The sequence below is a fragment of the Pleurodeles waltl genome, chromosome 3_1, assembly GCF_031143425.1.
Source record: "Pleurodeles waltl isolate 20211129_DDA chromosome 3_1, aPleWal1.hap1.20221129, whole genome shotgun sequence".
Classification (NCBI taxonomy): Eukaryota; Metazoa; Chordata; class Amphibia; order Caudata; family Salamandridae; genus Pleurodeles; species Pleurodeles waltl.
The window spans coordinates 762,009,615-762,036,214 of NC_090440.1; the positions used below are offsets into that span (position 1 = coordinate 762,009,615).

At 40.4% G+C, this 26,600-nt stretch overlaps 1 protein-coding gene across 2 annotated transcripts in view; it reads right to left on the reverse strand.

The window, feature by feature from the left end:
* OVCH2 (ovochymase 2) overlaps positions 1-26,600 on the reverse strand; it is a 919,743-nt gene that overhangs the window by 355,623 nt on the left and 537,520 nt on the right. For both annotated transcript variants that reach the window (XM_069223557.1, XM_069223556.1), the window contains exons 9-10: positions 22,165-22,255; positions 21,920-22,050 (exon numbers count right to left, since the gene is read on the reverse strand). In XM_069223557.1, the coding sequence (XP_069079658.1) occupies positions 21,920-22,050; positions 22,165-22,255 (222 nt within the window). The remainder of the gene's footprint in view (positions 1-21,919; positions 22,051-22,164; positions 22,256-26,600) is intronic.

Consider the following 26,600-nt stretch of genomic DNA (forward strand, 5'->3'; position numbering starts at 1 on the left):
AGATTGCCAACCCCAAAAGGGGTTTCTATTATTCAAGTGCATTGTCTGGCTAAGGGCACTCCTTTCTCTCATCCATGGACTTCAAGTGCATGCCTGAATCAAAAATGAAAAATGGAGGTCATGCTCTGTGTAGTCACTGAGGCAATCCAATCCTGTCTCACAGCTGTGGAACATAAAGGTTTATCCCTACTTTTGACCACAAGCACCCAATCCATGGCTTCTACAGGAGCAGTCACTTCTCTTCAACAATCATACAGGGAATGCTTCTCAGACAGCTCGATGTAGCTCCGAGAAACAAACATTTAGGCAACCATCCAACCATGGGTCCTATTACTGCTTAATAGGGACTGTACCCTTCTGGCTAAAATGTCTAATCCTTGTCTTGCTGTTATCAAAGAATTATTTAAGGAGTGGTGCCACATAACAAAGGGTAACATGTAGTGGATTATTTCTCACTTAATTTCAGCCTCTGGCAAATAACAATAATCTTCCTGTACTCCTTAGTTTTCTACAAATCTGTATTAGCAAAAATAGAACTTTATAAAAGCTGAGGAAGTTTACCTCTAGTAGAATCTCCTTCATCAGAAGTCAAGTACTTGCCTGACTCAAATTCTCGAATAACATGCAAAAAGAATTAAGCCCATTTTTACGGAGGGCTTGCGCCATTCCAATACCACATTAGCGTAATTCTTTTTATGCTAATGTGGCATTGGAAGGGCACAAACGCTGCACCATATTTACAAAGTGACACAATGATTGCATTGCGCCACTTTGTAACCCCTTGTGCCACATTATGCCTGCGCCAGGAGGCATAATGTATGCAAGGGGGGCATTCCTGCGCTGGGGGGGCGTAAAACTGGCACAAAGGAATCTATGAGATTCCTTTGTACCGTTTGTATCTGCATTTTTTAACACCTGCTAAGTGCAGGCGTTAAAAAGATGCTCCCATTGATTACAATGGGCCTCTCGGTGCTTTGCAGGATTAGCGTCATAATTTGTTTATGCTAATCCTGCACAGCACCGGACAAGCGTAAAAAATTATGACTCTAGTCACCCTAACTACTTCCATGGTGCGCCATATATTAAATACAGCGCACACATGGTGGCATTAGGGGGCGCTAAGGGACACAAGAAAAGTGGTGCTGCACTAGGTAGAGTGCCACTTTTCATGAATCTGTCCATTAGAGACAAGCTTTCTCAGTCTAAACTTTCTTCAAAAAGACACAGGATATCTCTCAAGAGAACCCAGTCAGAACATCTCTCAAGAGAGCCCAGTAAAGATTTACTTGTACTATCTGAATTCAGAGCACTCTCCACTCACTCTGCTTGAGACTGTACTGAACTCATTTGTCCTTTTCCTGAAGCTAACTATATTCCTGCTTCTCCTTATCTAGTAAACACTGAATTGCATCCACATCAGTGCAGTGACTACTATATTTCTATATACGTTCCATGTTCACAGTCCAGTACTCTGTTGCTTAGCAAGCCCAGGAGGAACTTTTATAAGTGTCTAAATAAAATATATGAGAAAATTCAAATTATTTCTATGACAATAAAATACAGAAACAGGATTCAGCACTGGCACACATGCACTAAAACATTTATTAATTTAATTTATTTTATTAACCTGAACTAAATATAAAAGGCACCACAAATAAATGGCAGGATACGTATTGACTTTATAATTGTTTTTTAAATAGACAATCACAATCTTCTTATAACTTAAGGAAGTTGAAATTACAGACAATTCAACAATTTTGACACATTTGAAAGGATAATCATAGATAAAAAACAAAGAAAACATATATATTCAGTTTAATCAAGTTGTCAACAAAGGCCATATACTTTGATATATTTAGGAGATTCAAGACTCTTTCCTATATTCTTTAAGAATTAGCAATTCTAAGGTCCCCATTTTCAATCATAAGGCTTGAGCAAGACTTCCGTACTGTCAGAATACGTTTCTTAGCAATTAATGAAGCTTTTACATAAGCTTTTGAGAGCCATTCTCTTGTGCTGATGTGCGAAAACACACTTTTTGAGATTATAAAAATGCTACAATGTGATATATTTAAATTGATTTATAACACAGATACGAGTTGATCAAATCACTATTCAAAATGCTTTTACACTACTGCAGCTACACAACATATGTCCATATGTCCTAGTGTTCTTTCATGCTATTGATAGTAATAGTGACACAGATAATTCTTATAGAGAGCACAAATGCCGAAAGGCATCCTGCCGCTAAGTCTGCAGACATAGAGGTAGAAGAAACATAAAAGCACAGTGTTACTGACGGTCAGACCTCTATCTATTCATATCCCATGGGAGAACAGCCATGTTTTAATTTTTAAGAAGCATCTTAAAACTATGATGATTGGGCTGACTTCTAAGTTGGAAGGATAATTTATTCCACAGTTAAGGCTTAAAGTAAGTAAAATTCTCGCCTCCCCAGCACCTTCTTCTGAATTTGGAGACGTTCACTGTCCTAGAATGTGCTGATCACAAGGTTCTCCTGGGAATAGACGAGGAAAAATGTCTTGACAAGTGAGCTTGATCTTTACCATGGAAAGATTTGTGTGCTACACATTAGACTTTAAAGACTACTCTTTTCCTTACAAGGAGCCAATGAAGCTCATGCAGTGCCTCAGCCACTGACTCAAATTTGGGTATTTTCTTTAGAAGTCGAGCCACGCGTTTTGTACGCTCTGAGGTTTCGCTCGGAAACATTGCTGAATGCCTACATATAGGGCATTACAGTAGTCTACCCTTGATAAAATTAAGGCAGTAACAACTGATTTCTGCAGATCCCATCGAATAAAAGGAAGAACTGTTTTTAGAATGAAGTGCAAAAAATAGCAGGAATAAGAGAGTTTATTGTTCTGTGCGTTAAATGAAAGGCTAGTGTAAAAAATGATGCCTACATTTCTGACCAAAGTTACCAGTAGGGGAAGAGGGCCGAGAAACTGAAGCCACAAAGATTGATTTCAGAATGTTGTGTCTTTACCGAGAAGCAAAACTTAAATTTTATCAGAGTTCAACATGAGACTGTTCATTCAACCTACTGTATAATAGCACCTATACAGTTGTTAAAATGGTATGCAGTCTCATCAACATTATTAGAGATTGACACAATCATTTGTGTATTATCAGTGCAGGCCACCGGGGCGAAGCCAAAGGAGTGATTCATTCTGGTCAAATGAGCAACATAAATATTAAGGAGCGTTGGACTGAATGAAGAGCTCTGGGAAACACCACACAGTAGCGAAAAGGGCTTAGATGTAAAATCTCCCAGTGCGACTGATTGCTCTCTATCACAGAGAAAGGAGAGAAATAGTTTGAGGGCCGAGCTCCCAATTCAAATTTCCCTCAAGCGGTCCAGCAGAATCGCATGGTTCATGGTATCGTAAGCTGCCAATAGATCCAGCAGGATCATCGCCACCTCCCGCCTTCATCAAGGATTTTCATCAGTTGCTACTACAAGCGCCGACTCAGTACTGTGATTGGGTCTAATCCCAAATTGTGCTGAATCTAAGATGTCATTTTCTTCTAGATATTTGGAAAGCAAGCTGTTCACATCTTTTTCCAAAATTTTAGCAGGCAAAGGTAAAGGGAGGAAGATTACCTTCTGTACCTGAATTTTACTGAAAACTGCATGATTAGGAAAGCTCTCTAATCTCAGACATTGCCAATGCTGAAATTGGCTGAGAGTAGCTTAAATAGAACTGACGTCAAATGGACATAAATATCAAGTTCTTTTAACTACGCTTGTATAGTTACTAAAATGTTGTATTTATCTATGTTCTTTAGAATAAATATTTATTTATAAATTAAGTAGAATTTCTCCATAGCAATCCTTTAGAATATAATAAATATATTACCCCCCCCATTCAAGAAAGGGAGTAGAGTAGATACTGCAATTGCAATTTCACCACTGGTATCTGTTGACAATAAATAGCCTAATGGTGGAATACTAACAGATTGCCAATCATATCTAAACTGAGGACTTGGGCTAGATTAGTGTGTAGAAGACAGAATGTTTTTTTACAACTCAAAAATTCTCAATGTTTCTTTCTAAAATGTATGTTTTGCAGTATTATACATTTCCTTTCTGCCACACCATAAAAACTTCATAAAACTGTAGTGGATAGCGTTGTTGGAGATTGTGTGCATTTTATAAATGTGTGCATTAATAACAACGTGCAAGATGTGGATTCACTTTCACATTTACATGTACTCACAGACATGGTGCTGTTGCATTTGAAACAGATTTGCTAGTAGTCGTTAGTGTGTTTTTCAGGGCTTACCTTAATTAGATCTTAAGTTTTTCAAGGTCTTTTCACTAGTCCATTGTATTGCATTAATTCACAATAATTTTATTTTGTTATTTTTACTAATTTGTCTTGTCATCTCTGAATGACATTAGCATATAGTGGGCAACATCAATACCCATGTAGTGGAAGAGTACTTAGATGGTAAGGCAATATGACATTTCATAAAACTGCTCTGATTTGCCACAAAATGATTATGTTGCATGCACCATGATGATGTTGAAGAAATTGATGCTTTCCAATGCAGGTAAGCTATTTATAAACCCTCAAATTTGGGGATGGCTAAGGTGATTTTCCGGATTCTTTCAATCTTACTAGGGATACCAGCCGATTTATTCTTGATTTTGCTGCTCATTTGGGACTCAGAATTATTCTGATTTTGCACATCATCCTGCTTCGCTGAATTCCTTTCTGACAATTATTTAATGCATTTGCATTTATACATTCTGTAGCAAGCCTTTTGAATTGTTGCAGTAAATTTATAAAATCTCAATTTCTGCTCTAGAACTCAATTATTGAGTCTCACCTTACTTAAGGGCCTGAATTTTGACAGGCTATAATGTGCCTTATCTTGGGGATACATTGCCTCATTAATTTCAGGTTTAACAATGTCACTGATTCATAAACTTGTGGGCATGATGTTGAGGTAATATTTTTGGATTGAAAAATTCATCCATTCCTGCGAACACAAAGTTTTGGTAGTAAAGGACACTTGTGAGATAAGACCACCTCCTTTCTGTCTTAGGGAGTTCATTTTGCCCTATTTCCCTAGTTTGGCCTCTTACTGCATTCTTAAAGTCACTGTAGATTTTCCTTAGTTGATTTTCCTGGTGGATTTCTTGATTAGTTCTTGACTTGCAGTACTGTTCCTGGGCAAAGAAGACTGTAAGTATAAATATGGCAGAAAGATTCTTGAGATTGAGAGAGTTCTGGTGTGTTATTGAATTATTATGATGTATCGTGTGATGGACTGTTTAATTGTATATGAGGTTTTTAGCAATGCAATTTGGATTCTTTGTTCGTTTGATCATTGTGATTTTGATAAATTTATCCTATTCACAATTTGTGTTGAAGAGGTTTGAAGTTTTGGTTTTTATACTGGCTGATTTGGTAGTTGTATTTATTAAAATCCAAGATCTCAAGTTATTTTGTTGAATTTGTCTGCAAAAAAAGTAGCGTTTTGCAAAGTTCTACATTCATAAAGATAACAATAAATGTCACCCCCACCAACTATTAATTAACTATTCGAAAAACACAAAGCAGTACTTCAATCCCTTGTGTCAATATCTTATTCATTTGACCTCTTTTTTAAATATAAATCAAACTGTTTACACACAATCTCCTTAAACCAACAAGTAGGTATCCAGCATTTGTGGTTCAATGTGCCATTTGTGCCAAAAGAGAAAACAAACAACATAAAAGACAACACAATTATCTACAGCACAGTTACTGTGACATCATAACAAAGTGTACATTTATGTATACATATATAAACACGTGTATGCTAACTCAAAAATAATAACACAGCCTCATCAGTTTCTCAAGATGATATGCTTTCCATGCATTAGTCTCTTGATAGCATAACTAAAATTAAGACACCCAATAAAGCCAGAGGAAAATGTTTCTAAGCATAAAATATCCCCTCATATCAGATTCAGGTATTCTTATTTTATGTGGATTAAATCGGGACATTCAGTGCAGATCTAAGGGAATCATGTGTCCATTCTCTGGTCCTAAATAGCTAACGCATTTTGACCTCAACGTGTAGGGCAAGTATATTCTGATGAGGTCAGCATCAGGGCTTATCATTTTACTTAAGAAGCGGTCTATATAAAGAACAAATGTGTCTTCTTAGGGTTTGTTTTAAAATATCTAGCCATTTATTCATGCAACTATAAAGACTTCCCTCAGTTCAATAAAAGGTGCGAGGGTTAGATACAGTGCGCCTTTTAGGGCTTAGTCCCATGTTACCGCATTCAATTGTAAAATTACCCCAAACAAGTGCTCATGCGCTTTTAAAGAATGCGCTCACCCACCTTGCGATTACAAACAGGGATCCTTCCAGGACGGGTGTGTGTGCTGAAAACAAAACACTCATTGTTTACAGATGCCTATCTGTGCACTTCAGAGGTCCCTTTCCAAATGAGGCATTCATTACCTTTGTTTCAGTTTTTGTGACTTCCAAACCCCTTAATTGGGATCAGAACATTACAACAGTTCAGCGTTCTCCATCATTTGAGGCTGAGCCTGAAACCAAATGATTTTAAAAATGCTACGCGCTTGGTGCACATGTGACATCAAAGCACTCTAAACAGTTCTTGGGACTCATACTGTGATCAACAATTTACTGTATAGTTGTATTTATCCAATAGAGCTTTAACATAATTTTACATCTGCCATTATTATACATCCTGTAGGTAACAGGCTTCATCATGCCGGTTAACCTAAAAAAGTACTTTGAGTAATGCTGAGGCCTATATCCTTGTCCACAGGATATTAGAGTGGCTGAGGTCACTTAGCTGAGCCCACACTGGGGAAGTTAGAACACATTAGTGATTTCAAACGTTTCATTTAAGCCTGTCTCTGCGGCTCGCAATTTCATTATCATAAAGGCTTCCTGTCTTAGTAGCATTCCTTCACTAGCATTTTTCATTTGTCACGGAATGGTCCATCGTATATCAGACAGTTTAGGTCCCATTACGAGTCTGGCGGTCACTAGACCACCAAACTCTGGGTGGAGGCCGGACCGCCTCTAATGCAGTGGTCCGAACACTATATTATGACCACGGCAGCTGTGCCGCAGCCGGACTTCCAGCACCACGAGGATCAGAGATCCTGGCGGTCTGACGGTTGCGGCAGTCCTAATCCAGGGATTTCATGGCGGTAGCACTGCCACAAAAAGGCTGGTAGAGAACAGGAGTAGGGGTCCCCCGGGGGGGGTCCCTGCACTGGCCATTCACTTGGCGTGTGCAGTGCAGGGGTCCCCCTGGCCATCACCCTTGCAATGTTCACTGTCTGTTTTGCAGACAGTGAACATTGCGAGGGTGCTGGTGCACCCTACATCTTACAACATTGCTACTGGCTCGATTACAAGCCAGAGACAATGCTGTAGGTTGTTTCCCACTAGGCCAGAAGGCGGAAACCCAAATTACCACCCGCTGGCCTAGCGGGAATCTCTTAATGGGCCCAGAGGGGAGGTAGCCACTATGGCAGCAACCTCCCCGCCAGACGTTCTGCGGACGGCCTAAACCATTTGCCGAACTCATAATGATGCCCTTTGTGATTATTCTGAGTAAAGTGTTGAATCAATGGAGCGGACATCAACTGGTACCGTATCTGCGATTTATGTTCAGTGATGTGATGTTGAATTTCTTGACATGTCTGACCAATATAATCCTTGTCATATGGACATAGTATACAGTAGATCACATTCTTGGACCAACAGTTATTAGACTCATAATTTCAATGCTGTAAACAAAGCTGCCCCCTTCAAGAGTTCTTTTGCATGCCATAAAGTTCCTGCATTCATGATGGCCTGAGACAGGAGGAAGTCCTAACATGCTTTAAGATTCTGTTGTGCTCTCCTCTCAGTATTCAAATGAACCAATCTATCTTTTAGATTCTTATTTCTCTTTAGTGCAAAAACCGGTAGTTCCATAAATAGTAATAAAGTGGGTACCATGTCCCAGTGATTCCGAATGATTTTCTTGATCTCATTGGTTTGGGAGTTGTTACGCATACCAACTTGTTAGATCTATCTTTTTCCTGGTGATGAAGTAAACAATTATGAGGGGTGTAGCACGCACTCTTCAGAGCCATTTTCAAGAGTCGATACGGGTATCCTCTTTGCTGTAGTTTCTGTACAAGTAAATTAGCGTGCCAAAAGAAATCTTCCAATTCATATAGATGGCGACTTTTCTGAATTAATGAAATTCTTTTCTAAGGTTTGCATGTCAAATTAGGTTAGTGTTATTGGCTCTTTGGTGCCCATCAGTAAGTACTCTAGCAGAGGTGGATTGCCGCTGGATGGGCATTTGGTGTAGTCTAAATTGATGTTGACAAGTCCCATGTACGTACTAGTCTTGTTTCTATTGTTTGTGAGATTTATTTCAGTCTAACTTACATTCTTTATTTTGTGTGTTTATTCAAAAAGGTAATGTGTTAGAAATGGGGTCTTTGGTTGGCAGTCAGGTTACCCCTTGTCCAAGCAAGGTCCCTCACTCTAGTCAGGGTAAGTCACACACAATCCAAATTATCCTGTGCCCACCCTCTGATAGCTTGGCACTGAGCAGTCAAGCTTAACTTAGAAGGCAATGTGTAAAGTATTTGTGCAATAAATCATACATTAACACCATATAGCACCACAAAAATACACCACACATTATATTTATCTGGATAAATGCAGGTCAAAACGATTAAAATGCAATAAGTAGATGTTGAGATATCACTGTAAACGTGATATAAAGGGGGTCATTCTGACCCCGGCGGTCTTTGACCGCCGGGGCCAGGGTCGGCGGGAGCACCGCCAACAGACCGGCGGTGCCCCGCAGGGCATTCTGACCGCGGCGGTTCGGCCGCGGTCAGATGCGGGAAACCGGCGGTCTACCGCCGGTTTCCCGCTGCCCTGCAGAATCCTCCATGGCGGCGGAGCGCGCTCCGCCGCCATGGGGATTCTGACACCCCCTACCGCCATCCTGTTCCTGGCGGGTCTCCCGCCAGGAACAGGATGGCGGTAGGGGGTGCCGCAGGGGCCCCCGTAAGAGGGCCCCACAAAGTATTTCAGTGTCTGCTATGCAGACACTGAAATACGCGACGGGTGCCACTGCACCCGTCGCACCCCTGCAACTCCGCCGGCTCCATTCGGAGCCGGCATCCTCGTTGCAGGGGCATTTCCGCTGGGCCGGAGGGCGCTCTTTTGGAGAGCGCCCGCCGGCCCAGCGGAAATGTATGAATGGCCGCCGCGGTCTTTTGACCGCGGTGCGGTCATTTGTCGGCGGGACCTTGGCGGGCGGCCTCGGCCGCCCGCCAAGGTCTGAATCAGGCCCAAAGTGTCTTAAGTCTTTGCAAAACAAATAAATGTCTCTTAAAAACAATAAAGGTCTCTTGCAAACACAAAGTACCCGGTTCGCGTTCAAAATCTCCGCAAGGGACTGCAGAGGAGGTGATGCGTGGAAAACGGGGAGCTGTGCGTCGGTTTCGCCCCTTCGCACACTGACTTGCGTCATTATTTTCCACACAGGGGAAGGCTTTGCGTCGATTTCTGGCTCACAGACTTGGTTCCTCTTCGGGTTATGGGGGTTTATGGCACCCCGGGGACTGTGCGTGGAATCCTGGTGATGTGGAGCAAAGTCACAAGCGCTGCTTTGATCCAGTGGGCGTTGCGTGGAAATTTCTCCCGCATGGCAGGTGCAGTGTCGATTCCTCTCAGGAAGTTGCGCTGTGTCGTTCGGGTCGGCTGTGAGTCGATCCAGTGGACAGTGCGTCGAAGTTCCAGTCGCAACTCAGGCGCTGCATTGATCTTCTCCTTGCGTAGTCGGGCTGCGTCGTTCCCGTTCGGCGTGTGGTCAATTTCTCACTGTGGGCCAGGCCTTGCGTCATTTTTAGCAGGCTGTGCCTTCACCGCACAAGTAGTCCAGTTGTAGGAGTGAAGAATTTTTGGTCCTGAGACTTCAGGGAACACGAGGCAAGCTCTATCCAAGCTCTTGGAGAGCACTTCTCAGCACAGCCAGGGAGCAGCAAGGCAGCAGGGCAACAGCAAGGCAGCAGCCCTTGTCAGAAAAGCAGTCCCAGCAAGTCCTCAGGGATTCATCACCAGTTGGTTTCTTGTCCAGATGTGTCTGTGAGGTAGAGTGTCTACCCCAAGAAGTGTCTAAAGTCTGTGGTGTTGGGTCCTCTTCTTATACCCATTTTGGCTGTTGAAGTAGGCTTACTTCAAAGGAAAGTGTCACTTGTTTGTGAAATCCTGCCTTGCCCAGGAAAGGCCTCAGACACACACCAGGGGGTTGGAGTCTGCATTGTGTGAGGGCAGGCACAGCCCTTTCAGGTGCGAGTGACCACTCCTCCCCTCCCTCCTAGCACAGATGGCTCATCAGAATATGCAGGCTACACCCCAACCCCCTTGGTGTCACTGTCTGGAGAGAGGTGCAAACAGCTTAACTGTTAAACTAACCCAATCAGGGAATCCACAAACAGGCAGAGTCACAAAAATGGTTCAAGCAACAAAATGGTCACTTTCTAAAAGTGGCATTTTCAAACACACAATCTTAAAATCAACTTTACTAAAAGATGTATTTTTAAATTGTGATTTCAGAGGTCCCAAACTCCACATGTCCATCTGCTCCCAAAGGGAAGCTACACTTTAATCATGTTTAAAGGCAGCCCCCAGGTTAACCTATGAGAGAGACAGGCCTTTCAACAGTGAAAAACAAATTTGGCAGTATTTCACTGTCAGGACATATAAAACACATTAGTATATGTCCTACCTTAACCATACACTGCACCCTGCCCATGGGACTACCTAGGACTTATCTTAGGGGTGTCTTATATGTAGGAAAAGGGAAGGCTTAGGCCTGGCAAGAGGGGATACTTTCCAAGTCGAATTTACAGTTTAAAACTACACACACAAACACTGCAGGGCTACTTGTGTGGGTGGCACAAACAGTGCTGCAGGCACACTAGTAGCATTTGATTCACAGGCCCTGGGCACCTCTAGTGCACTTTACTAGGGATTTACCAGTAAATAAAATATGCCAGTCATGGATAAACCAATTAACAATACAATTTACACAGAGAGCATATGCACTTTTGCACTGGTTAGCAGTGGTAAAGTGCTCAGAGTTCAAAAACCAACAGAAACAGGTCAGGAAAAGTAGGAGGAAGGAGGCAAAAAGTTTGGGGATCACCCTGCAAAAAGGGCATGGTCCAACATAATGCAATTGTTTTTTTCATTCACAGAGAAAACACACTGTGATTGGCTAATCAGCTGAGGAGCAATGCTGGGTTTTGTAAAACTTCACCACAGAGTCACACTGTGATTGGTTGGTTGCTGTAAAAGTCATGCTGTGATTGGTTGACCTTTTGATAGCCCCTATACGATTGGTTGTTGTTTGCTTGCTTCTTTTGTGCTGTTTTTGAATTATTTTGAATGAGAACAATGGCCGCTGTATTGAAAAAGCTTGAGGCCACTAGCATGTTTGCCAAGGAGGAACAGAAAATTCCTGTGGAGAATTTGTCTGCATATGAACTGTTGATGAATATTGGCTCTATACGTGAACCTGGATTCACGATTGCCACAAATACAACTCTGTTGATGAGGACTTGCAATTTCCGTTAGAGCAGTGATTCTTAACCTTTAGGCCTCTGTAGACCCATACATAATCATTACTGGAAGCCAGCAACCCCCACTGTATCATTATTGGAATCTGGGGACTCCCACTGAGTCATCACAGGAAGCCAGGGACCCTTGCCCAAGCAGTTTTGATGATTTGAAACGCAAGACAATACACAAAAGAAAACAGGAACAAGCATTCATAAAACAAATACACAAATGATGAAACAATGTATTTAATTCACAAACAAATATAAATAAATGTAAATTGTAATTTTAATTGGAAGGATGAACCTTTTCTAAGTTCAATCAAGGCCACTCTTTTTTAAAATTTCCATCTAGACATTTTGCTTCTTTAATTATATCCACTTTATTGATCCAATGATATTGTTTCATTTTCTTAGCATTCACAGATCCCCGGAGTAGTTTTCGTGGACCTCCGGAGGTACCCAGACAACAGGTTAAGAACCATTGCTTTAGAGGGTATCTTTAATGTAAGACACCTTGATTTCCCAAGACAGACAATGAATGAGAGAAAGCCATTTTCTAGACCTACACAATTTGAGGCATTGAATAAATGGTAGTGGATGGCCTTGAAGAGAGAAAGAAAATTAAAAACACCAAAAGGGTTCATTTAGACAATGGTTGGAAAGCAAGTGGAACAATCAGGGAAGATGCTGGAGAAAGAATATAGTAGAAGGAGTGAGTGTTGTTCCTGCAACAGTTACAGAACCAGCAGATATGTGGATTAGAGAGTCAGAGATGCAGCACCAAGAAAAGGATTTGGATGAGGACAAACATTTTTAAATAATCTTTTAATTCCAAACCTCCTCTGTATACTGATGGTATACAGAGACAGGGTGAAGTATCCTCAGTGCCTGGTATGGATGTAGCAGGGTAGGTTATGCACCTACAGGCATCAACAACACTTGTAGTAGTGGGTGCATCAGCAAGTGCCCCACCCAAGAATACATAAATAACTTTGTCAAGTAATAGCAGAGAAACTACTATTGTCTCACCAGTTTCTGATTACATGCCTGCTACTGTCCCTGTGGAGCCTCCAAAGGAGAGGGAAATAATATTGAACTTTTAAAGATTGAATTTAGAGACTTTTTTACAAGTGACAGTTGATTTAATTACATTTATGTGTTAGAATGTGGAAAAAAGAGATATTTAATCAGAGAAGTAGCAAGGTGTGCAAATGAACCACATGATAAAGCTGAGGAATTAGCTGGGAAGTATGAGGTTGACATTAGTAGAATCATGAATGTATGGAGAAATTACAAAGTGGATTTTACTAAAGAAGAAATAAATGAATTGTGTTTGATGACTTTACAAGCTCACATTGAGGACCTACTGGGGAAAATAAAAGAATGGAGAAATTAGAAGTAGTACAGAGATAAAAGTGGAAAAAGAAAGTTATTACTAGGAAGAAAGACACAGAGGCAGAAAAGAAAGCAAAGGTGATTGTTAGTGTTTCAGAAGCAGATAATGTGTTACAGTTTCATCTGAGAGAAGGACATGGAAGGAATTATTTGTGTATACCTTGGACCTGAGGTGATCCTTATGCATTTACAGCAAATTTTCCAAAATTAAGAAAGGAACCCGATAATTCATACAAAGAAGTTCATAAATTAATGACAACTTTTGACAATGCTTTAGATTGATTTAGATACGTTATTTGAGATTATTGTTCCTAGTGATCTATGGACTGCATTTTAGTCTGCTGTGGCTTATCAGACTGCGAGGCCAGCTGGAGTTGCACCTAATAAAGCTCCATCTGAAATAGTTGCTGACAAATATAAAGCAGTTATAAGTAATTTGAGAAAGAAGATGCCAGAGAAGGAAGTGAACCAGGAAATTATATTGAGAGCTACGCAGGAGCTAAAGGAGTTTATGCATGTCCATTATGAGAGGATTATGCAGATTTTTTGAAAGCACAGAGGAGTTGAACAGCCCGAAAAAGAAGATGTTAGCAGTTTCGTATCAGCTGTTTTGGGTTTTACACCCTGAGCTTACTTTGCATATTCAGCACAGTGTGATGCAATAGCAGACTAACAGAATTTGTGAGATCTTCAAATATGCCAAGTATTGGAGTGATTCGTTTGACAGAAAGCACAATGATTAAGAGGAAGCTGATGACTGCACAAACACACCCGATTCAGAGATTCAGAGAAAGTGTCAATAATCAGATGATGAGTTCTGATTTGGATTTTCTGTTGCCTGATAATGAATTAAACTCATCCCATGAAAGGTTTTGGAAGAGGACTTGTGAATAATTCTGGAGTGAATGCAAGAATTATTTGCTAGAGAGATATGCTGCTTGTCATTTCTATGGCAAAATTGGGTACCGGAAGCATGAGTGCAGGCAAAATCCAGACCGGATCCAGAATGATTTTTTTTTCCCAGATGCAGTGAAACACGAATTAGATGCAAACACAGTTAGATACCCCAGCCCTATCAGCTTCTGCGCAGAATGTGCAAAATCAAGGGCGACCTGTATGAATCTGCCTTTAGCTCCAATGATGCAGCAAAACATCCGAAATACAATGGCTTACATTCATGGGTACCAGCACCCAATGATTCTGAATACTGATTTCCTCAGTTTAGTGGCATACAGGCCTGGGACATTTTCAAGGCTGTTTAAGTATTATTAGTTACCACTAAAGGGTGAAACTTGTTGGCTAGTCTACTTTCTTTGCTGTCTAGCAATGAAATAGAGGCTTTTGTTGGTTTTCAACTGCATTAGAGTAAACGTATGTGTTGATTAGTACGTACCCTCTGACACTATTTTATTCAAGGAATATCAAACCACATTTATTATTATTATTGACGATTGCCTATTCTACCTACTTAAATATATTTCATAGCTGTGGCTATGGGAGTATTGCCCTCATAAGGTAAGCAGTCAACACTGCTGAGTCAATACTAGTCAACTTAACTCTAGAATTGTAGCGCCATCCCCTTCCCACCCGATAACGACAATTTTTTAAGCAGGTTGCAGCAGATGTGCCAGTTAAAATTGAATCAAAGGAAAACAATCTTTAGGTAAAGAGATAGGAATGATAAAAAGTGCAAATGCTGTTAGGATTAATGTCAAACCCAACACAGTTTGTCCTAGAATTAGGCAATGCAGGCTTCCAAAAGAAGCAGAGAAAGGAATGAAGCCAGTTGTATAAAAATGATAGAACAAGACATTCTCTATTCCTCTGCATTTCTACAGTCAAATGGCCAGGTTTATGTAGGAAGGTACCCAAGCTCTAGAACTTTCAGAAAGTTATTTTTCAATTCAAAGTTTATAAATGTTGCAGAATATCTGAGTCAAATATGTGTAATTTGTCAGAGAAAAAATCAAGGAAAGAGGATAGTGGTTGTTATGAGCCACATTAGCAAGTCAGAGGGCCCATTTACAAGCCTCCAAGCAGAATTCATAGAGATGCCAGTTTACAATGGCCTTAAATGTATTTTGGTGACTGTCTGCTTTTTCTCCAAATCGTTGATACCCAGAGGTCTGTCAGTATGACAGTTGCCAAACTCTCATTACGGGTACTGATACCACAGATTGACTTACCAACCAATACTGAGATAGATCATGGAACTCATTTAAAAAATAAGATTCTTAAATTGATTTTTACAGCTCTCCAGATTGATCAGAGGTTCTATCGTAGTTATTGTCCTCAATCATCAGGCATAATAGAGAATATCAATGGGGCTGCCCATAACAAGCTGACTAAAGTGTGCATCGATCAGTTTGAAATGGCCAGATGCTCTTCCTCTTGTTCTCATAAGCATAAGAGGTACCCCAGGCAAAAAGATTGGACTCAAATCCTGTCTTAATGGGCAGAGTAATGAGATGAGCCTACATATCCTCAGCAACACTTGTATCAATAACTGATGACATTGTGTAGATAATAGCAAAGGTCTGGCACAAGTAGTAAAATCTTTCTCTCATAAGGTGAATTTGTCAATGGCACCATCATAAGAAACTCATTGCCATCCGCTGCAACTAGTTGACGGGATTCTGGTAAAAAAGCAGGTTCACAAATGGTGCCTAAAAAAGAGCATTGGAAAGATCCTCACCAGATTGTGCTTGTGAGTAACACTGCTGTGAAGTATGCTTGAGTCCCACAGTGGATCCATGTCATTCACCAGATAGCAGATGAAGAAGCGGTGACAACAACCCCTGATTCACAGAGTCAAGCTCACATGTTGGAAATTTTGAGACTGGTGAAGTTGCTGATGACGGCTGATTTCTAGTGAAGGTACTAGTGGCCAGTTTCAAATTGAGGTTCAAAGTAAAGAGCTGTTGCAAAGTCATGAGTTGCAGCAAGAAGAAATTGTTTCTGACCCAGCTCATGAAAATCTTCAATTGAGAATTTGAGTCTCAAGAACCATTGGACGAAAAAAGCAGTTCACAGTGAGTTGAGTTACTTTGGCAGATCGAAGTTAATCAGTGAGTGCAGACTCAGCAGTAGTCACAAGTGAAGATGCAAGAGCTGTAACACACAAGGCAGTGGGAATAAACAGTAGTTACAAGTGAAGATGCTAGAGCTGTAACACCCCAGGCAGTGAAAATAATTTACACGAGAAACAGTGGGAGAATGGAAGGTTAGAATCAATCAATGAAGAACAGAAGTAGGTTACCTCAATTCAGAGAACAATGAGAGTGAATTGCCTGGTGCTAAAAGACCAATAAAAGAGAATTCTAAAGAGAAAACATGGCGACTGCATTGTGTGAGGGCAGGCACAGCCCTTCCAGGTGTGAGTGGCCACTCCTGCCCTCCCTCCTAGCACAGATGGCTCATCAGGAAATGCAGACTACATCCAGCTCCCTTTTTGTCACTGCCTAGTGAGAGGTGCAACCAGCTCAACTGTCAAACTGACCCAGACAGGGAATCCACAAGCAGGCAGAGTCACAGAAATGGTATAAGCAAGAAAATGCTCACTTGCCAAAAGTGGCATTTTCAAACACACAATCTTAAAATCAACTTTACTAAAATATGTATTTTTTAATTGTGAGCTCAGAGAAGCCAAACTCTACATGTCTATCCGCTCCCAAAGGGCATCTACACTTTAATCAGATTTAAAGGTATCCCCCATGTTAACTTATGAGAGGGACAGGCCTTGCAACAGTGAAAAACGTAGTTAGCAATATTTCACCGTTAAGACAATAAAACACATTACTATAGGTCCTACCTTAACCATACATTGCATCCTGCCCTTGGGGCTACCTAGGCCCTACCTTAGTCGTGTCTTACATGTAAGAAAAGGGAGGGTTTAGGCCTGGCTAGTGGGTACACTTGCCAAGTTGATTTTACAGTTAAAACTGCACACACAGACACTGCAGTGGCAGTTCTGAGACATGATTAAAGAGCTACTTATGTGGGTGGCACAACCAGTGCTGCAGGCTCACTAGTAACATTGGATTTACAGGCCCTGGGCACCTCTAGTGCACTATACTAGGGACTTACTAGTAAATCAAATATGTCAATTATGGATGAACCAATTACATACACATTTTATAAAGGAGCACTTGCACTTTAGCACTGGTTAGTAGTGGTAAAGTGCCCAGAGTAACAAAAACAGCATAAACAGAGGCCAGCACAAATCAACAACCTGGGAAACGGAGACAAAAAGTTAAGGGAGACTACGCCAAGGATGAAAAGTCTAACAACACCTTACCCAGTACACGACTCCTATTTGAAGGCAATCAACTCAGAACTTAGAACACTGCTCCGGAATGGAGGTCTGGCCAGATTAGCACTACACAAACTCACCAAGGGGATCATCCCTGGCAGACCTCCCAAAAATATTATTGGGCAGCTCCGATCACCTCCATAAACTGGTAGGCTCACATTACCCCACATGAACCAGCTTTTCACCTGGACAGATTCCTTATGCAGCCATCAGATTACCTGAACACGCCTGCATATATCTGGCCCTACAGCCACCGTAGTCACCCTTTGGCATACTGCCTTGAATGCATTGGGATAGATGGGCAAAGTAATGGAAGCAACCCTCTTATGGGATGCTGAAGCACTGGGCACAATAGGCACACTGCTGAGGTTTGATAAACGGGGCCTTATTGGTTTCTTTAAAGTTGGGCACCACTGGGTGAATGGGGAAGTAACACCCTCCGAGGTTTACTGCTATCTCCAGGTACACTGCTCAATTATGGCAATATTGCTTAAGGGAACCTCCCTGCCCAAGTTTTTGCCCCTGGAATACCGGTTACTGGATGAACATATGCCCCGGAAAACAACCTCTCTAACAGACAGGAAGCTACTCCACAAAACCCTTAACAGCCTAATACTCCTAAAGGAAAAATGGGCACATGACCTAGGAAAAATGGAGTATGACGAGTGGGTGTAGGCCCTGGCATCCCCACAGGAAGTGGCCACATGTGCATGGTTTAGACAAGTACAGTTAAGAGTACTCCATAGAACATAGTATGATCAATCATTATTGTTTAAAATGGGTTGAGTGGGGAGGAGGACACCTGATGTGGACGTGGACACCCCGGTATGTTCCACCACACTTTATGTGCCTGCCCCATAATGCAAACCTTCTGTACAGAGGTGGTGGAGTGTATAAGTGCAGGGAGCTCCCTCATGGCATCGGCAAAGTGGTGTCTCCTGAATATCTGGAGAGAGACTGAGGTGACACGTATAACACAAATGTGGTGGACACACTGGTTCTTGTGGTAGCCAATGCAACATCTCAAGACTATAGCGGGTAGAACAGTTGACCCGGTCAGAAGACCGGAAAAAGATATGGATTGGATCATGCTAACCGAAAGGGTGGTGTTTGAAGGTTTTTTGTGCCCCTGCAAATGGACAAAGATTTGGGGACCTTGGGACACATAGAGAGGAGGCATCTGTAATGGCCTTACCTAAAGTTCAGGCCCAGGTTCACAGGGGCTCCATATGACTGCCGACTGATATATGGACAAGCTGGAATTAGGGAAGGGGGATGGTAAACACTGTATGGATCTTGTGAATGATGTCATCAAATGCTGTCATGTTTTGTCTCCACCGTTTAACTGTTAATAAACAGAATTATAAAAAAAAAAATACTGGATCTTGAAAATCCACAATTTAAAATGACTTTACAGGCAGAAAATTAGAAGGGCTTAAAAAATGTAAAACAATATAACAAAAATACCAGGAAATATGACAATTAAAGTAAAAAACTATGGTAATTGTTGAGAGAAATAAAACTCAAGCAACAATAGCAGCTATGGACAGAACTTAATGAGTGCATTAGAAACAAGAATTCAAAGATGTTTTGGTCATTAAAAGGACTTGGCCGGGACAGGAAAACAAGTCAGGCGAGTACTATATAAATAACTTTTATACTTTGCAGATCTGTATGGTTTTGCTGATCAATCCCCAATTACATAATGCTGCAGTTTCCTCAACTTCCAAAATCAAAACAATTGAGGAGATAAGTACTTGTATTACATAGACCGAAACCTCTAGCTCTCCTGGTCTCTTGGTCTCAACAGATCTCAAAAGCCATAATAAGGAAAAGAACAGCAAATTGGTCTACGCTCTTAATCTCTATGTTCAATGTAATTCTGTCTATCGTTAACATTCCTTCATCTTAGAAAGGATCCATTTTGCAAACAATATACAACCAAGGACCTAATTCAGAACCGAGCAGCTACCGTATGAAAGCTTTACTTAACATGGATGGCAAAATCTTCCGCAAATTATTGTTAAAGAAACTACAAGCAAGGGTGGTGAGGTCCTCACTAAATTCCCCCATCAGACTGGTTTTAAGTCAGGTTATTCAACCATGGAAATTTTATTGCCTTGTCAAAAATACTTTTCACTTTAAAAGTAAAAATCTAGCAACCTTGACTATTCTAACGTCTTTGACATGGTGGTTCTTAATAAACTTTGGTCAAATTTGGCATTTTGGGAAATTAATGAGACACTCTTAAACTCAATAATCAAGTTACACTTGGGTACCTGGATTCAAGTTAAATTAAGCGAAGTTAGGGGGTTGACACCCTGCATTAAAATGTCTAATGGTTTAAAATAAGGATCCATTTAAGCTGTTTCATTATTTTTGTTATATATTGCAGATTTATCTGCAATTTTAGACAATAAGGAGGAATTACCTAGTTTTGCTGAAATGCCCTCATTAACTAGTCTTGCTTCCAAGAACAGGTGGATCTGTAAAAAGTTAACTACACAAGCAATTCATTTATTGCAATTTAAAGCAGATCAGGGGAGATCCTTAGGACAAAAAAATGTTTGTTATCTGCAAAATCCTTACAGACATTTAAACCGTAAACTTTGCACTTGTATAGTGCACTACTCACCCTTTAGGGTCTCAAGGTGCTGTAAGCATACCACTGTGGAACCCCTCCTGGCTTTTCCCTGTGAGGGACCCACTCTTGGACAGCCCCAGGGTAAAGCCAGGCATCCAAGCGCTGTGAGGGCTGTTATGGTGATTAAGCAAGCTATTGCCCAGAGGGGGACTCATTAATTAGATTAGGCACTGAGACGAGAATTACCTGGTGCAAGGGAATTGAGCCCAAGACCTGCCAAGGTGGGAATTGAACCCTGGTACCGGGCTAGATCTATGCATCAGGGTCTGCTGCTCTAACCATTGTGCCACACTTCTCCAACACATATAAATCCATCACTGAATAATGGATTTTAAGGACTTTACCTTCTCTAAATTCCACTTGCCCAATTTGAGGGCTCTTGGAACAAAGGAGTGAATCATATGGCATTATGCTGTCTTTGCTCTATGAGTAAGAAATCAATTAAGCATGTTCCTTACATTTATCCCAAGCTGCTTAATACTTGGAAAAAAATAAATCCATAGATTGCATGGAATGGGAACACCCAAGGATGCAGGCAAGTTTGTTTTACGGGGTTTTCAGAGAAAATAATAGGGAGGGTGTTGAACATTCATGGCCTTAATGGAAGAGCCCTTTAAACATGCGATCTGACTGTCTTATGAATATAATATTGCACAGTTCTTTCTAAGTGTTTCAATCCTCTCAGTGTTTTATTGTAAATTAGTTTAAGAAATCTAAACAATAAACTGTTACAATTGCAATTAGAAGATCACCTACGCTCAGACATAGCCTTGCTTCTAATACTGCTGGAGCACTAATGCAGTTTAATACAGAATGAGTTGGTATGCATGCAATGATAATGCAAAACCGATTAGCAAGAGATATCCTTCTTGCAAAGCAAGGGCGAGTTTGCAATGTTTTGAGGGTAATTCCCTATAACAGTAGGGTTATTAATTCCTATGTCCATAAAATAACGAATATTTCTTGTGAAGTCTTATCTTTAGAAGAGAATGGCTTGTGGGAAGCAGTAGGTTCCCGGGTTAGAGAGAAAGGTAAAAGGTTTGGTAATGTTAGTGAATGGACTGACAGTTTAGTAAGTGGTATGTTTAGAATTTTCTGACATGATATTTCTAAACTGTGAGTGTAAAGAGAAAACAGGGTCATCTAAGAGAAAGCAAGATAAAGCTGAGATGAAGGATGCCAGAGATTGAGTATATAATCAACTGATGCTGTTGGAGGAATCAAATGACAAAAACAGAAAGTGATACAGACTGTATTACAATTGTTAGATTAATTGTGGGTTTTTGGTGACTGTAATAATTAATTATTTATCAGAGGGGGAAGGTTTTTTTTAGAATTTGTGTGCATTTTAAACGTACAGAATGTGGATTCACTTTGAATGTAACTGTGGCACAAAATCAAGCAGAGTCATGTTTGATTATTTCCATTAATGTTATTCTTGAAGAAAACTTTCTGACACAGACACTGAAATGTTGCATTTTCCAAGGTCTTTCTGAAATAAGCTTTACCACAGATGTAGTATTTTTTAAAATGTCTATAATCAAACCAACCAAAACTTGGCTGTTTCCCTTGGCATAAATGTCCAGTTTTCTGCCTTTCTACACTCATTTGGTAGTTGTTACAACGTACAAAGAAATTGGGAGTTTGCAAGAAGAAAATACTAATTAATCATCATCACGCACACATTCGACTCAATGCCCCAATATTATATTTAAAAAATAGTATGCTTCCATACAAAATTGTACCAACTTCAACTTGTTAGAATTACATTGATTGTGTTAGTATGGAGGGCTTCAAATACCACTGTATTAAGTAAAGAAATTTGCATTAGAAGGAGAAATATTTTTGTATTTATTCTAGGAGAATGGCAATATCTAATTAAAATTGGTGGATTTCAAGATACTTTTTATTACTTACCAACAAGATGTTCAGCAATATACACTGCTACAAAATCCAAGGTACATGACACATCAAATTCGGTATCCATGCGCGAAAAATTCAATAAGATCTGCATTTCATCAGAGACTTCTATGGTCCATATACACAATCTAAAATTATAGGTCACATTTATTTTATTTGCCATATATGTATATATATATATATATATATATATATATTGTTGTTGTAAACCACATTCTTTGGAAATGTGTCTTTATACTCACTCATTGTTTTCATAAAGTTGATTTTGTATTCCAGGGAAATCTAATACTCCTTCATTGTTTAGCAAGGGACCATCTTGCACACTGCAACTCACTGCATGAGGTTAGAAAGGCCACACAAAATATAAGTGATAGTAAAATCAGTGAGGAAAAATAATAAAAAATGTCAACAATAACCAAGAAATGTCTCACATCTGAGTTTATGTGTAGTGAATGAGACCCACAAGGACTTACTTTTGAGTTATAACTTTAAAATCAGCTTTAAAGGATACATTCAGTTAATGTATCAGTGAAAATGATGAGAAAGTGTCACATTTTTACAAAGATATATTACACAGTGGTGGTGGACATTGTGTACTTATGGTTAAGTCAGTTTTGACACAAGGACATATTATGTTTCTTTAATATCTTTTGTGTTGTTTGAAGAATCTGCTTGAAACTAAAAAAATATATCACTTTGGCGCTTTCATGGACATGTTTGTTCTGATTTGTCAAGTGGGGGCCTAGAATAAGGGGGTACCAAAAATTGTGATATCCCATGTTATTTGCCATACAAAGGTTTGCTCTCACGTACAGAAAGAAATGTCTGAACGGAATTACATCAAATTTGGCAGAAGTTAGAACTTTATTAATAAGGCATGCTTTATGTCACTTGGTGTTAACCCATTTGCCATTTTAGAGAAATCAATATTTAAAGAGGGGCTTATTTTGGGTGTGAATAGATTATCACTGGTAAAACTTTATAGATATCTGGACAGCTGGACTCTAGATATGCTCTAATTGGGACCATTTGAATGGCTTGACAGATCCTTCTTTGGCTGGCCACAACATGAAAAATATGTTGTGGCAGCCATTACAGGTCTCGGGGATTGGCCAAGGAGCCCTGAAAAAAAAGAAATCAAAGGCCACTTACAGGGGCAGGGTGAGCAGCCCTGACCTCAAGGCCATGTGGGGTGAAGATCCCAAGGAATCTTTATGAGGTAAATGAGGTAAAACTTTATAAAAAAATATATTTCCACATGCTTTAGCAAGAATATATACGGAGGTTGCAGGTACTATCAATAACTTAATCATGAAGCACCCATGTCAACATGTTGACCTTCTGTTATCTCCGCTCATAATAAGTTGTTCTCCTTATTAAGGAATCATACCTTTAAAGCTGCTTTATCAACTGTGAAAAAGAGGGAAATAAACTCCAGGTTTTCAAAAAACTGCAGAAAGGCCAAATGTGGCTTAGTAGAGGCAACTAAAATGGGCAATTGGGAAAATATAAAAACAGCTAGGGCCAATGTAGGAATCAAGTGGCAGTAAAATGTCTTAAGAGGAAAACATTTTATCTGATCCTACTGAAGCCTTAAAAAGGAATACTCACTAAGGGTCTAATTTTAATTTCAGCGGACAAGTTAATCTGTCACAATGGTGACAGTTATCCTGTCCGCCAAAATATAGAGCCTATAGGATATAATGGAATTTATATTTTGGTGGACAGGATATCCCTCACCGATGTGATGTGGTAACCCATTTGCCGAAACTTAAATGAGGCCCTAAGGCGTAGTGTTATGGAGGGCTTGCGCCATTCCAATGCCACACAAGCATAATTATTTTTACACTAATGTGCTGTTGAAAGGGCAAAACCGCTGCACCATATTTATATTGCATCTATTGCATTGCGCCACTTTGTAACCCCTTGCGCCACATTGTGCCTGTGCCAGGTATAATGTATGCAATGGGGCATTCCGGTGCTAGTGGGGCCTTAAAAATGGACCAAAGGAATCTAAGAGAATTCTTTGGCCATTTTTCAACGCCTGCTAACTACAGGCGTTAAAAAGAGGCTCCCATTGATTACAATGGGCATCTGGGTGTTTTGCAGGATTAGCGTCATCATTTTTGTCGCTAATCCTGGAAAGCGCAGGATTAGCGTCAAAACGTATGATGCTTGTCACCCTAACTACCACCATGCATATTAAATATGATGCACACATGGTGGAGTTAGGGGGGCGATGAGGGGCGCAAGAAAGGTGGTGCTGCAGTAGGTGCAGTGCCACTTTTCATAAATCTGCCCCTATGTGTTTTGACATATTATAGCTCATGGCAGCCAACATGTGGATTGCCATATCCAATCTATGGATGAAACACCTTGGTGACATAGTCCATCCCACAACCGGCAGACAGTATGAATAATATGTTGTGTAACCTAAACTTAAATACAGCACATAACGAACAGGGACTTGCATTTACCTTATATGATACTATTTCGGCAATAGGCTTGATAAAACGGGGCTAGGCTAGGCACTGACAAAATTCTTGGAGACCTGTACCTTTCTGAACCTAAGATCTGGGCTCCAAATGTAAATGAGGTGCCAAAAGCAATAGCGTCTGGGTCGGACGTTCCTGAGGAGTTGGAGGGGGTGGTAATTGTTCTTATTCCACAAAAAGAAAAGTAAGGAGGGATAGACCCAATTAGTTTAACTGACATGCTGCAGGCAATGTTCTGCAGTCAGGTGTTTAAGGAATGGATGAGAAAGAGCAACGTCCTCATCCATCTACAAGCTGTATTTAGGAGTAAGGTGAGCACGACTGATCAGGTCTTTAGATTTGCAATGAGCTATTGAAAGACAGTTATTTTTAAAATGAGGACATTTGTATCTGGCCTTTCTTAATCTTCAATCAGCACTGACATGATTCCCAGATCTAGAGTATGGACAGTAACAGATAGGGGGTAAGACAGGGATGCATGTTAGCACAGTCTTTGTTTGTCTTTGAATGTTAATTGAGTTGTGGACTACTTTAACTCCAGTACATAAAATGCCCCAAGTGTGGTGGAGAGCAAAGTTTTTGGCCTTGCTATTCACAGCAGATACTTTATTTATTTAAAAAAGTTACAGTCTTTGCTGAATGGGTTTGTGGCTTTTGTGAGGATTGATGGACCCACAGGAGATTTAAGGCGTGAATGATATCTTGGCACAGTGGGAGCTCCATTGCAATTGCAATGGAGTTCCATTCCTTTCAAGACTATGGTCCTCCAGCCCAATTTAAATGTGGGAGGGCCATAGTTTGATGACAGTGGAGACTACTCCATCTCCGCAGTGGTCAAACTCCTCCAATGGTCAATGGAGTAAGGGCCATCAGAGGTTGGGCTGCAAGCCTGCCAACCTAATTTAGATGAGCAGACATATAGCTGTTTTTCAAAGCCTGGAAAAACCTGGCAGTAAGGGCCACTGAAAAGTGCTCAATTACCTGCTTGACATGGGCTGAAACTCCCATGGGGAGGAGGGCATTGTTTTTTAAAAAGAAATGCCCACCTTTGGATTTTCTTTAAAAAAATAAAAGAATGTAACTTTGACATACAGCTCTTTCATGTTTGATGGAGCCATCAGTTAAATGTAGAATCCATTAACAGGAACCACTGTGACAGCAGTTCCTGTCAATGCTTGAAATATCTGCTGGACCAGTGGCCATTTTATTATTTGGTGGGTGGCATGTCTATATGGAGTAATTTACTCCATCACCCTGGAAGATGACAAGCCATTCACAAAATAAAAAATCAGGCCCAAAACATATGTCCTTTAGCTCTCATAAATTGCACAAATGGCCAAAGCATAGGCTGATTTGAGCCGTTCAAGTATAGATGGATGATAAACTTTGATTATCTCAGGGTAATTAATTAGTAATATGTCATGGACAGCTCATATTAGTAACAGTCAGTTAACCCTGCAAATCAGTGAATCCGCTACCCTAAATTTATTAAAATGACCAAGCTCTAGACATGTTTGCCTGCCTTGAACATTTACAAATCTAGTGCCTTGGGTGCAGCTCTTTACAGCATTGAGCTGTGGGGTTATAGTGATCTCACAGGCCTGTGCAAAGAACAGATTCTTAAGAGTCCCGGTTAAATTTTCTCATAGTTCTCCTACATTGCCCTTACACCTAGACAAGGGTCTGAAGGGTATAGAAGACATGTCCCACATGTTTACTAGAAAGAGAAATGGAAGCCCACTTTTTTCTGCCCTTGTTCTAAAATGCAAAGGAGGAGGTGGATAATACATATTTGTCACCTATCAGGTAGGTAAAAACACTTGGTGGCTTTACACCTACCTAAAACTAATACCAATGGCCCAGTTGTGTTTAGTGTGTCTGATTACTTAGTTACAACATGGGCTCAGTAAAAAAAGCCACATGTGTCTGAAACTAGAGGATTCGATCTTAAAAACATTGTGTACTCATGTGTTTGTGTTATTCACTGTATAAATGCACATGCAACTGCATTTTTTTCTTGTTTTATTTGAAATGTTATATATTATAACTGTATTCGCATATATTTATTGTAAATGGTGGTTCCCCTTGAAATAAACAAAATAATCTGAGAAAAAATGATTTTGGGTTGTGGGTACTGGGGTTAGGGCACCTTTTCCATAAGACCACACCTGTGGTAACATGGT